The 13,344-nt window shown below is 37.6% G+C and overlaps 1 protein-coding gene across 1 annotated transcript in view; it reads right to left on the bottom strand.

Annotated features, from left to right (window-relative positions):
- The window catches only part of si:dkey-11f4.7 (piezo-type mechanosensitive ion channel component 2), a 119,336-nt gene extending 108,356 nt beyond the window's left edge, over window positions 1-10,980 (bottom strand). Inside the window, exons 1-2 of the mRNA XM_037536046.1 lie at window positions 10,868-10,980; window positions 9,965-10,060 (exon numbers count right to left, since the gene is read on the bottom strand). Of these exons, the coding sequence (XP_037391943.1) occupies window positions 9,965-10,060; window positions 10,868-10,931 (160 nt within the window). The 5' untranslated portion in view covers window positions 10,932-10,980. The remainder of the gene's footprint in view (window positions 1-9,964; window positions 10,061-10,867) is intronic.
- Between the last annotated feature and the right edge of the window lie 2,364 nt (window positions 10,981-13,344).

The raw sequence follows: 13,344 nt of genomic DNA, 5'->3' as shown, positions 1-13,344 counted from the left end.
GCATGTACGCCTACGCCATGAGTCTGAGGTATCTCAGGCATCAGGGAACATATGTATTATCCTTTCATGTAATAACTTTGTGAGGTAGCCATTACAAGGCATTAAAACTGAGGTATAGTTCCCATCATCACCACTGTTAACCATTCTGACTCACTGAGTTTCTCTACAATGGAGCATCAAAACCACTTGAAATGACTTCATTTACATCTTTGTTTACACCTCTGACAAACTTTCAGAATTTAACTGAATTCAGTGTTGTGAAGCATTGTATGGAATATTTGTAAATTATATACGCGTATCTAAAAGTTTTGATTATTTTCTTAACTAAAGACACAAGAGATGTAGGATGTGGATTAAACAGTGTAGTAGACAATGACAACTATAATTGCTAGAACAACACACAGAACGTTTAATTTCGATAGGTACTTTAAAAAGCAAGCACTGCTGTACATTAAATCAAGTAGAGCTATAAATAGAGAACTTCTACATTTACTGAAACAATGGTGACATACAGTATCTTTAACTCAAGTACACTATTGTATATTTTGTCCACCAAACCAGCCATTAGGGGTGTACTTTGTGTACGTCTGGTGCCGGTCCCAAGCCCGGATAAATGGTGAGGGTTGAGTTAGGAAGGGCATCCGGCGTAAAACTTGTGCCAAAACTATCATGCGGATCACAAATATTATTGCCATACCGGATCAGTCGATCCGAGGTTAACAACGACCGCCTCCAGTGCTGTTGACCAGCAGGGTGCCGGTTGAAATTGGACTACTGTAGGTCGAAGACCATCAAAGAGGAGAGGAGGAAGGCGGGTTAGAAGGCAGCGAGAGAGAAGGAAAGGCAGGAGTGTGGAGGTTAGAGTAGGGACTCTGAACATAGGGACAATGACTGGTAAAGGCAGAGAGCTTGCAGACATGATGGAGAGAAGGAAGGTGGATATTCTGTGTGTTCAGGAGACCAGATGGAAAGGAAGCAAGGCCAGGAACATTGGAGGTGGATTCAAACTGTTCTATCATGGTGTAGAGAGGAAGAGAAATGGAGTAGGCATAATCCTAAAGGAACAGCTTGGGAAAAGTGTTCTGGATGTAAAGAGAGTGTCAGACAGCATCATGAGCCTGAAGTTGGAGGTTGATGGTGTGATTTTGAATGTGGTCAGTTCATATGCACCACAGGTTGGTTGTCAGTTAGAGGAGAAAGAGGAATTTTGGAGTAAGATGGATGAAGTGGTAGATGGTGTCCCTAGAGAGGAGAGATTAGTGATTGGTGCAGACTTCAATGGACATATTGGTGAAGGGAACAGAGGGGATGAAGAGGCGCTGGGTATGTATGGTGTGAAAGACAGAAATGTGGAAGGTCAGATGGTTGTAGATTTTGCAAAGATAATGGAAATGGCTGTGGTGAACACATTTTCAGAAGAGGGAAGAACACAGGGTGACATACAAGAGTGGAGGGATCCTTAGCAGGAGATGCCACCTAAAGGAGATTGGAGATTGTAAAGTGTTTCCAGGGGAAAGTGTAGCAAGGCAGCATAGGGTGGCTGTCTGTAGAATGAGATTAGAAACAAAGAAGAGGAAGGGAGTGAAGAGAGAGCCAAAGATTAGATGGTGGAAGCTGAAGGAGGAGGATGGTTGCAGGCAGTTCAGGGAAAATTGCAACAGGCCATTGGGGGCAGTGAGGAGCTACCTGAGGACTGGGAAACTACAGCTAAGGTCGTGAGAGAAACTGGCAAGAATGTGTTGGGTGTTTCGTCTGGTCAGAGGAAAGAAGACAAGGAAAGTTGGTGGTGGAATGAGGAAGTCCAAGAGAGTATTTAGAAGAAGAAGGCAGCTAAGAAAAAGTGGGATAACCAGAGAGATGAAGGAAGTAGGCAGGAGTACTGTGAGGCTAGTCGCATAGCGAAAAGAATGGTGGCAAAGGCAAAGGCTCAGGCCTATGATGAGCTGTATGAGAGGCTGGACAGTAAAGAAGGAGTAAAAGGACTTGTATCGTTTGGCTAAACAGAGAGATAGAGCTGGAAAGGATGTACAGCAGGTTGATAAAGCTGATAAAGGATTGAGAGGGAAATGTACTAGTGAGTGAACAGAGAGTGTTGAGTAGATGGAAGGAGTACTTTGAAGAACTAATGAATGAGGAAAACGAGAGAGAGAAGTGGACAACGGGGGGAGAGATAGTGGATCAGGAAGTGCAGAGAATTAGTAAGGTGGAAGTGAGGGCAGCTTTAAAAAGGATGAAGAATGGAAAGGCAGTTGGTCCAGATGACATACCTGTGGAGGTATGGAGATGTTTAGGACAGAAGGCAGTGGACTTTTTAACCAGGTTGTTTAACAAAATCCTGGAGAGTGAGAGGATGCCTGATGAGTGGAGAAGCAGTGTACTGGTCCCCATTTTTAAGAACAAGGGTGATGTGCAGAGCTGCAGTAACTACAGAGGTATAAAGTTGATGAGCCACACCATGAAGGTATGGGAAAGAGTTGTTGAAGCAAGGCTAAGGCGAGAGGTTCAGATCAGTGAGCAGCAGTTTGGTTTCATGTCCAGAAAGAGCACCACTGATGCAATTTTTGCATTGAGAGTGTTGGTAGAGAAGTACAGAGAAGGTCAGAAGGAGCTGCATTGTGTCTTTGTGGATCTAGAGAAGGCAGATGATAGGGTGCCAAGACAGGAACTGTGGTACTGTATGAGGAAGTCAGGTGTAGCTGAAAAATATGTTAGGGTGGTGCAGGACATGTATGAGGATAGTGAGACAGTGGTGAGGTGTGCAATTGGAGTGACAAATGGTTTCAAGGTGAAGGTAGGGTTACATCAGGGATCAGCTTTGAGCCCCTTCTTGTTTGCAATGGTAATGGACAGGTTGACAGATGAGGTCAGGCAGGAGGCTCCATGGACCATGATGTTTGCAGACGACATTGTAGGGAAGGTTTACAAGACAGTAGTGCGTCCTGCTATGATGTATGGTTTGGAGACTGTGGCTCTGTCTAAAAGACAGGAGGCTGAGCTGGAGGTGGCGGAGATGAAGATGCTGAGATTTTCGTTGGGAGTGACAAGGCTGGACAAGATTAGAAATGAGCAGATCAGAGGGACAGTGAAGGTGGAGCAGTTTAGAGATAAAGCCAGAGAGGCCAGGTTGAGATGGTTTGGACATGTGTTGGCCTGGTAGAAGGAGAAGAGGTAGACCTCAGAGAAGGTTTATGGATGTAGTTAGGGTGGACATGGAGATGGTTGGTGTGAAAGTAGAGGAGGCAATGGATAGGGCAAGATGGAAGCAGATGATCCGCTGTGGCGACCCCTAAAGGGAGCAGCCGAAAGAAGAAGAAGAAGTCCACCACTGGACAAAGCAGTTTAGATAACAGCTTAGACTGTAAGACTTCACTAGGTTAGTCTCTAAAACTGTGATTTCTAATGAGTTTCACAAAATATAATTGTTTGAATTTTTGAGCATTTGGTTTCATTTTGTTTCCACTTTGCTGTCCTCACTGACAGAAACAGATTAAATGGAATAACCATTAATGCAAATAACACCTAATTTAAATTTAAAATGTGTTTAACACTGGTTATGGTACACTTTAAAATATGGTTCTTTAAGGGTCCTTTGTAAGCCCAATGTTTCTATATAGACCTTTGAACACTCAAAGAACGATTTGCATGATTAAAGAGTTCTTTGTATCATGAAATGGTTTTTCAGACTAATGGAGAATGTCCTGTTTGTAATAACAACCTATGGACATTTTATGGGCCATCCAATAGATATGATCAGGTCCATAAACACTTAGATGTCTACAAAGCTATTGTTATTTTAGCTGTCTGCCACAGCATATTGAGTTTAAATGAAATAATATATATGAGCTCAATGTGTAGAATTCATTCTTTTTTTTTATTTGAAGGTATTTGCAAATCAGGTGAACAGTAGGTGATCAGCTTTTCTGTAGGCTCAAAAGACAAACTAACAGTCATAAATTACATTTGTCATTTTTAATGTTAGGTTGCAAATTCTTGACTGCTGGAGATCTGGAGCCCATAGATATCACCGGATGCTGGTTTCGTCTCTGGTGATTCTCTGCCATGCCTTTACTGCAGCTGTCTTCAGTTCCTGCTTATTCTCAGGCTATTTTACCTTCAGTTTCAGTAAGCAAAATGCATGTTTGATTGACTAAGGTAAGGAGTTTGACTTGGTCATTGCAAAAAATTCAGCTTCTTCACATTAAAAAAGTCTTTTTTCTTTTATGTTTTTTTGCAGTATGTTTCAGGTCATTGTCCATCTGCACAGAGAAGCATTTGGCTGATTCTGAGCAGATCATGCAGCCCTTCAGAAATCATCTTGCTGCTTTTGTCAGCAGTCAGATCATCAACTGTAAAGCCTTTTTAGATGGTTTGTCATTAAAAAAATCTAATCTGGTCTTCCTGTTTTTGAGGCTTATCAATAGTTTATGTCTTGTGGAAACCCTCTGTATTTGCTCTGGTGAAATCTTCTCTTGATTGTTGACTTTGACACAAACATGCCTACTTCCTGGAGGGTGTTCTTGATCTGGTCAATTGTTATGAGGGGATTTGTCTTCATCTTTTGCTTTTGCTATTTCTATGATGAGTTTATTTTGAGTTTTCAACTTAATGATGGTTTGCTTTACTGGCAGCTCTATCTGCTTACTTGTAAGTGAAATACAGGTCATGGATGTAGAGATCCTCTAATTAAAGCTGAAAATCGTCACTTTAAGCTCATATTCTTTATTCAATTTCTACAATCTGCTGTGGGAGACAGCTAAAATAATTTGTTTTAGTTGTCTGTCAATTTCCAAATATTTATGGATCTGACTGTGTATTTTGGAGCAATTAAACGTCCATAACCTATAACCATGTTCTTATCAATACAAACAGACCTGCCAAGTCTAATAGCTTTGCAAACCTACCATTTAATTTAATTAGAACTATGTACAGCCTATATTAAAGGAATAAAATGAACCATTTATAAAGTTTGTTTTAACTGGTTTAGGAGCACTGTGTTGGGGTTGCAATGCAATATTAGAAGTGATTAAAAAAGTACTGGCTCTGCAAGGACTAAAGTGACTTGTTTCTCAGAGCACATAGTGAAAAGCAATGTATTTTGTTGCTGGACCCATTTGCATATGGCAGCTTTCTGCAGTATCAATATTGTAAAAGGTCAGTATCATGATCATTTTTATGATGAGATATTGGACCACCCTAGCATTAAGGACAAAAGGCAAGGGAGAAAAACAGTGCTTACCATGTGAATTATACTGTACAGAGCACTATACAATGGGACGCTGACACCACAACTCTTAATTCCCCTGTATAATTACTCTGTAATGAAACATTGATAAGCCCACAATGGACTTACCTCTTTACAAAGTACATACCAGCAGAGACCACTTCTTTAATTTAATGGCATATATTGATTGGTGGAGAAAAGTGCTCACTGATTACTCTAGCGAATACAAAGAATGGCACAAGCTTAATTAGAATCTTTGTGATTTTGACCTCAAAATAAACAAACAGGCAGAAAAACGTTCCACACAACAGCTGGATTCAGTACAGTTGTCATGTACAATAAGAGCATGGAGTGACAGCAGAAGGAAGAAGGCAGTAAATCATGCTTTCATTAGTAACTGACTCATTTTTCCTTATACAAGTGCACAATGTGTTCCACTGCAGCAAGTATAAGTAGTGCTACTTGTATGAGGACACACAGCATATTAGCAAAAGAGATTAAAAAAAGTACTATTTTTGAATCAGTGCTTGTGTTTTTGATCAGTCTACTGCTCCATTACTGTGCACTTATATAACAATAAACACAATAAAAATGTTGCAGTACGTACTGCTAATGCATCCAAAAGTCAACCAGACTCATCTCGTAAACTCTCATCCACTTGATAAATGTATATTTTGAGAATATCTAAATGGGTTCTAGCAGAATGTCAGCGTAAAAACTTCAGCATTTTTGAAGTAGTATAGAATTTATTTAACTCTGGGGGTTTTATATTGTGTATTTACAGTTGGGCAGCACCAACAAGTTTTCTCTAAATTGTGGAGCTCAGCTGGCACAACAATGCAACTGTTACATGAAGAGTGGAAAAATGAATTGATTCTTAGATGCATAACAAGTCTCTCTTGAAAGCTCTGTCTCCTCATTATTCACCATCATCACTGTAGTATTGTATCTGACTAGATTTAATCTAACATTAACACCCAAATGTAATAGGAGGAGACGGTGGAGACAGCACTGTTTAAACTGCTGTATATAAAAAAAAACCTCACAAGTCAAAGCACTGTTTTCAGTGTACAAAAATGTGATGTTATTTTGCTAGTTATAGTGAACTGTGCTGCCTATCACTGCACAACACAATAGAAAACAATAGAAAACAATAGAAACAGAAGTTAAGACAGCTCAGGGGTTGTCTTCAATTTAAGAAAATATTTACGATATTTTGGCAACTTGGGATATTTCTGTAATACTGTTTTCTTATCTGGAAATAAGATAAGATTATGGACTTAAGAACTATTGTTCTGTAATGGCTTCTGTCCTACCTTCAATCTTAGCTGAATTGCCATGACAAAAGCAGATCTCAGAACTCAGACAATTTCTGTTATATGGCCCCTGGTCTATACTGTTTTTTACTGTGGGGAAAATTAATGCATTGCCACTATTGCACCTTGTTGAAATAAAAATGCTCCAAACACAATATGTTTTGCCATACCGATATTTTTCTTCAGAATGTCACTGGATACTTTGAATTGCAAGGTTGTTAAGGAGAAGAAATATGACCGTTGCTACATCCAGGGATAGGAAGTAGCTAGGTATCGTGCTGTTTTTTTTGTAGCCAACTAACATTTTTTGTAGCTAGTAGCTGTAGCCGCTACAGTTTTATGAAATGAAATTAATAGTTGTAAAAATTTTTGTGTGTTGGCTTTAGTGATAATTTTCGCTACAATTTCACTACATGCTGAGGCAATCCTGTGCAGTCATCAGCATTAAAGGTTGATGAATTGACAGTTATACATTAATTCCAGCATTTAAGATCATTTATTGTAAAAACTGTGTTAGAACTGTGTTAGAACTTATATCGATTTTATAGCAAAGGAAGATTACATTATTTTAGCTAACAATCTAGTTCTGCTGTGGAGTCATAACAGATCTGCAGCAGACAGATTATTCAGATGCGCAGGCCTAATTCTCACCCCACACAGAGCCACGGTCACTGATGAGGATTTTGAGGCTAAAGTGTTGGTGAAGATTAATAAATACTCTGAGTGTCATTTCTGTACACATCTTGCTGAAAATTTTTAATTGGATAAGTTTTATTTCAACAATTGACAAAGCTTTGCGTTAAACTGTGTGGTTTGTATTCGGTTGTTTTTTGTTAATTTTCGTTAGGAAAAACCTGGAATGATTGCGTGGAATGACTGCTCTTACTTAGTCAAAATTTTAGTTGGATATCACACCTTCGGGTTATGCATGTCTGATTGTTGGTTACACTTAAACTGACTTTTTGGTGATCTTTTTGTATATTTGCAGCTTTTCAATTGTATATTTAATTCTGGCACATTATTAAATGCAATGTCTTGTTCACTCTACCAGTTGGGCTTGTTTGGTGTGTCAGGTGACATCTTTTCAAAAAGTAGCTAAAAAGTAGCCACTACTCTTTCTGGAAAAGTAGCTAAATTTTAGCTAGCTACAAATTTTGAAGAAGTAGCTACAAAGTAGCTTACTACTATTTTTTCAGTACCTTTCCTAAGCCTGGCTATATTCAAGATAACAGTGCTGCACACTAATTTCCAAGGTTGCCAGATTGCTTCTAGTTTCTAGCAAAAATCCCACCAAATTGCATGAAAACCACCAAAGAAGTACAAATCAAAAACAGTTCTAATAAATACTATTTGGACAGGATTAGTTTACCATGGCAAGGTGAGGTAATGGCAATTTACCACAGGGCATCTGTAATGTTTATGATGTTTAAGAGCAATTCATATCAGGTTGATTTTAGCCCCAGAGAACACAAGTAAACATTTTTTCGAGTGTTTCTATGCTTTTGAAACTCCTTTTGCACGGAATGTTATTATTATCATCATCATTTGGACAGAATTAATGCAACCTATGGTTATTTATATGGTTCATTTTACACATCAATAATTAACTGCTGGGTGCCTTAACCACTGATGTCGATTGTGAATGATACAGATGTGCAGATCAATGGCCTCCTCTCAACAGTACTGAGTAAAATGTCATACAAATTTTATAATTCATACAATGTGTTAAGTTATGCCTATTAAAAATTCCAGCCCATATTTTGTCCACCCACTAAAGCACTTTTACCCCCACCAATCCAACCAAAATCTGCCTAATACGACAGGAATTCATCAAATCTGGCAACATTGTTGACGTCAGAAGCAAAATAATCCTCAAAACCAGCATGACGTGTCAGTAGTCTACAGGTTGAATAACTAATGTTGGTGTATAATGGTGCTGAGATTGAACTGTAGACTTTCATGATGATTTCAACATGCAGGACTGTTAGCTTGCTTGACATTTATTTTTTTCATAGAAAACTCTGATTAGACCTGAAGTTCCTAATATCGGCATGACACCGACTACAAAATGACTCATGCCTGAGGTCTAGACACAAGGTCTATGCATGCATGTTTGCAGTGATGAGTGGTTGCAAATTTTGTGTATATTAAGTACAAAGCCATAAAATGACAAAGACATAAAATGAAGTGATAAGGCAATCACTTCAAGGGATTTCTAACCAGCTAACAGACTAATCCAGTCATATTTAGAGTTAGGCTTTTAATATTGATGGAATGTTTAACTGTAAAGCTCCAAATACCACAGGATGACATAACATCTGAGGAAAATGCTTGATATTTTCCATTCCATGTCTCGATGGTTCTGATGAATTGTAAAAGTATTCAAATATAATACTTAATTCTTTCCCTGAGGCATCTACAGCTGAATTCCAGAGCAACTCCACAATAACAATCGATGACATTATGCATTTCCAAAATAGCATTCTACCACACTAAAAATGTACATATGTAATAGCATACCTTTATTATATGTGTATTCATTATTGGGTATTACAGTATTTAATATGTAATTTTCATGCAAAGGCTTAAAAGCTTAAAATAGGAAATAAGTAGGTCTAAGCTGCAAACTGAAAATTGTTATGTAAGCTATAGAAATAAAAAATAAAGATGCTCTGAAAATTATTTTATAATCATGTCTTGGCACCCTGAATCAAAATCAAATCGAATAGTGACATGCCTAGAGATTCCCACTCCTACATTACATGTGAGCAGGAAATGTGCTATGTGTCCACAGCAGAAGCTCAGCATGGCTAATAACTAGTAACTGCCCCTTTTCTTTTCCTGATCAATCAATTAATCAGAATCATAATGGATCGATACTACAGAAAACTACTAATCAACTACAGAATTAATCATTACTTGCAGCCCTGATTTACCATGCATGTTATCATGTGACCATGACCCTTAGAGCCTTGAAACTATTACAACTCTTCTCGTTCTGTTGAAACTGCTTTTGGTTCAATGCAATACACTCTTGCATTTCTCTACATTTGTATGCAAAAGTTTAGGCCCCCCTCTACAGTTTACTAAATTGAACATATTGGAAAAAAGCAAAAAATTGGCACATTGTGTTTTTTCAGAAATGTCTGGGTGGATATTGGCGATTGATGAAAGGCAGGATATGTGATATGTAAAAAACAAAACATCACAATATTTAAGACATTTTTACAATTCACAAACACAATACAAGACAAAACAACCCCAATGATGTTTAGTTTTTCTAAAGTTTAATAAGTGGGAACAGAAAAGGCACCAGAAGTGCTGCATGTAATAAAAAAAGAACTATTGCATATGACTGTATCTGGTTAGTTGAACCATTCTAGATTTACTGTTCCTTTGATGAACCAAACATGCTTGTATCGCTCACCCTTCATGGTGGTCAGTGTAGGGCTGGGCAGCAATGGTAAAGACAGCAAAAAGAGAAGATACACCACAGAGAGACCATTGTAGCGAAAGGCTATAGCTGTGGAAACATAGCATCCAGATGTGAGACATGTAGACAGCAATAAGAAGTGTTGATCTTTAATTATATGCAAATGGAAATGAAAGCCTTCTGAAAGCCTTTCTCTCAGAATCTATTTATAGATATGGACTAAGAGAAGTGAACACTGTTGAGGTGATGTGAAAATGTCCTCACAGCAACACTTCCAGAAGAGAAGGGGAAAAAAAATCTTTCGCCTCCTACACAAATTATCACTAAATTCATGTTTTTAGATTGTGCAATTAAGTTATTATGTCACAGACTAACTAAACAAATTAATAAACAAATGAACAAATAAGTAAAGAAAGTGCTACCATTCGCTGTTATTTTTTTTTATTTCTAGATTTCTAAAAATGACACTTATGATTTCTACTTCTGGCAGATGATGTATCCTCAATATTATTGAATTAAATTCAAATTTAAATTCAAAGTGTTGTACAATTACAGTTTTAACGCTGTGTTACATTCATAATAGAATAATAGAAGAATAAGTCTTTTGAGTAAAATATGTATAATAGCAACTTCAGGTGAATTGTGAGCATTTATCAAGATCCCCAGATGACACGTATTAAATAACATATGCCTTTCCAGTCATCCTGCTTGTAAAAATACATCTGCATTAGAAAGAGTCTCTGCACTGTGGATATAAAATCCTCTATAATTTTCTCACTGCTCATGACAATACCAGCAAGAGAGAATATTGCCAGTCTTAACAACAGCCTCAGCTACTTTTTTTAGCTTCTTCCACATTTTCAAAGAACAGCATTTGAAGAATTGAGTTTCACTCACCTGTTAGTAGAATAAGCGGCAGCAGTAAGTTATAGAGCATCCCTACTACAATATCCCCTGCCATGTTTGCTCCAAGTAGCCCAGACTCACTGATTTCTAGAGACAGGAGCTGTAGGGAACACCCCTCTGCTCCAGCAAATCCCTACAACAGCATTATGCTCCGCAGGATAACATGCACACACAACATTGATAAAAGATAAAGTGCGTCATGGTTAGAATCCAGAACCTGAATGTATTGGTTTTCTGTAAGGTTTTTCATGACGCTATGGTTTTTTTAGAGCAAAGTAGGAAGTATATCTAATATTCATGGAGGCTGGGCCATTATCTGCTGAAGCCTGGAGCTGTAATAGTGCCCAAAGCGCTCTGCTCAAAATATAACACATTGAAGATAATAGACACTGCCTCACCTCTGAGACTGCAGAGAAGCGCGCATGGACTACATATGGATTCAGGCTGTGAACCATTGTTCATCAGAACTAAAAACTAAAGAATTAACATTGTTTAAAATCAGTACACCAGCTTTTCACTGTCTAATATGTCTGATGTATGTGTTGCATTTGGATGATCACCATAAAAAAAAAAAACTCTTTATTTTACCCAGTTTTCCTTTAATTTAGTCATGTCCAATTTCCACCTGCTAGCCATGTCTCCCCCAATCACACAATGCTGGGAGAGTGAAAGCTAGACTATTAATGTTTAGTATTTCACCTCTCACAGAAATTGAAACTGTTCGATGGGAAGGGAAGGTGATTAGATGAACTGCAGGTCCTGAATATGATTTTCAAATACACAATTCTAGGTTGGTAGTCTCAATTTTTGACACCAGACAGAATGTGATTTTGTTCTGTTTAAGAGTCCAGGAGACATAGTCACTGTGGCATTTAATGGCACAACATTATGTTTTCTCAATAACTTTTTATTTAGTCTCACAACTGAAGATGTATTAAGGGAAAACATTTCTACAAATTCAATATTAATTTTAACTGAAAGCATAAACAGCACTCACTTCCTTCTTGATCAGATCTGCTTCTTTAGCTCTGTATTTCTCCTTTACCTTCTTCCTCACCCTCTCTCAGTGCCTGTTTATTAACATCTACTTTTGAAATAAAAGTTTTTTTTTGCTTGTTTGAAATAATTTATTGTTGTTTGAAATAATGTAGGATGCTGCAGCACAATACCAACAAAATGTAGAACCTATCAGCGAATAATTATGTTGTTATGTCTTCCCACCAAACAGTTCTGTGGCACTGAGCACAATTACATAACTATATCGATATGCTGCTGTAATGGTTACTTTCTGTGCTAGCCCTGCGGTGGAAAAGAGGCCTTAGTGTCCTTGTTGATATAATGGGAGAAATAGGAAGTGGCGATGCAAACCTTAAACTGGTTTTGCACTGTATGTAAAGGATTGTGGTTGACTAAAGGTCTCAAAGGATACATCGGTCTAGTTTCTCTATTTCTTGGCTACATTTGAAGGATCCTTCAAAACAGGAGAGCTTGCATTGTTGTAATGACTGAGAAATGCAGCCTTCATTGGCTGCATCCTTGGCTTTGAGACTGTTGCTGTATAGCAAAAAAGAAATGTTCCTTGTGTGAGACAATATGTGTGATGAACCACATTTGTTTTTTCGTTTACTTGTTTGTTTGCAGTTAAATACAGATAGGGTGAAAATATGTATTTTTAAACATATTTTAAAGTAACTAGTAACTAAGTATTGAGTGCTTTATTAATATTTGATGGATATTTTAAATCCTTTTAGTTTCCCATGGAGCAATAAAGGCACTAAATGGCAACATATTGCTTCCCACCTTTATGAAAAACATACAGTATCCCACATTAAAAATCCCTGTAAAGTGAGGGTAATAGATATTAAATCACTAAGAAAACAGTCACAGAGATTTCAGACTTTAAAGTGGCACAAAGGTATTCCTTCACGTTTTTCTGCCATTTGTCTTAGCATAAGCAGTCGTGACAATCATGAAAAGTGCTCAAATGATGCTAAAGACTGGGTATAGAGGGTAAAAATGCTTCATTTTTTTTATCACAGATACAGACTGAGTGCTTTTATGAAGACGTTTATAATCCTCCGATCCAGTTTAACAACAGCGACTTCGGGTCTGAAATGGCTTTGTGCTCTGTTACAACTTGTTTTGGCGCCATCTAGTGGCCAAATCAATTAAGTACATCATGATCATGCCCTGCTAACTAGAAGTGAAAAAATGGATCAGTTACACAGTTGATTATCTAAAGATTCAAACTGATTATAATATAAAGCTTTTATTATTATTATTATTATTATTATTTTTTTTTTTTTATTATATTCACACACACACAAATACATATATATATACACACACACACACGCACACACGCACAGGGTGAGTCAAAAGTCACAGGACGCCGTTTTATTTTAGTTTATTTCTTATTTTATTATCCTTTTTATCTCTGGGGTCATCTCAAACAAATTGTGTATGCT

This window comes from Pygocentrus nattereri, chromosome 29, assembly GCF_015220715.1.
Source record: "Pygocentrus nattereri isolate fPygNat1 chromosome 29, fPygNat1.pri, whole genome shotgun sequence".
In the NCBI taxonomy this organism is placed as follows: Eukaryota; Metazoa; Chordata; class Actinopteri; order Characiformes; family Serrasalmidae; genus Pygocentrus; species Pygocentrus nattereri.
Note: the sequence above shows the minus strand (reverse complement) of the source record. Positions and strands in the feature narration are given on the sequence as shown.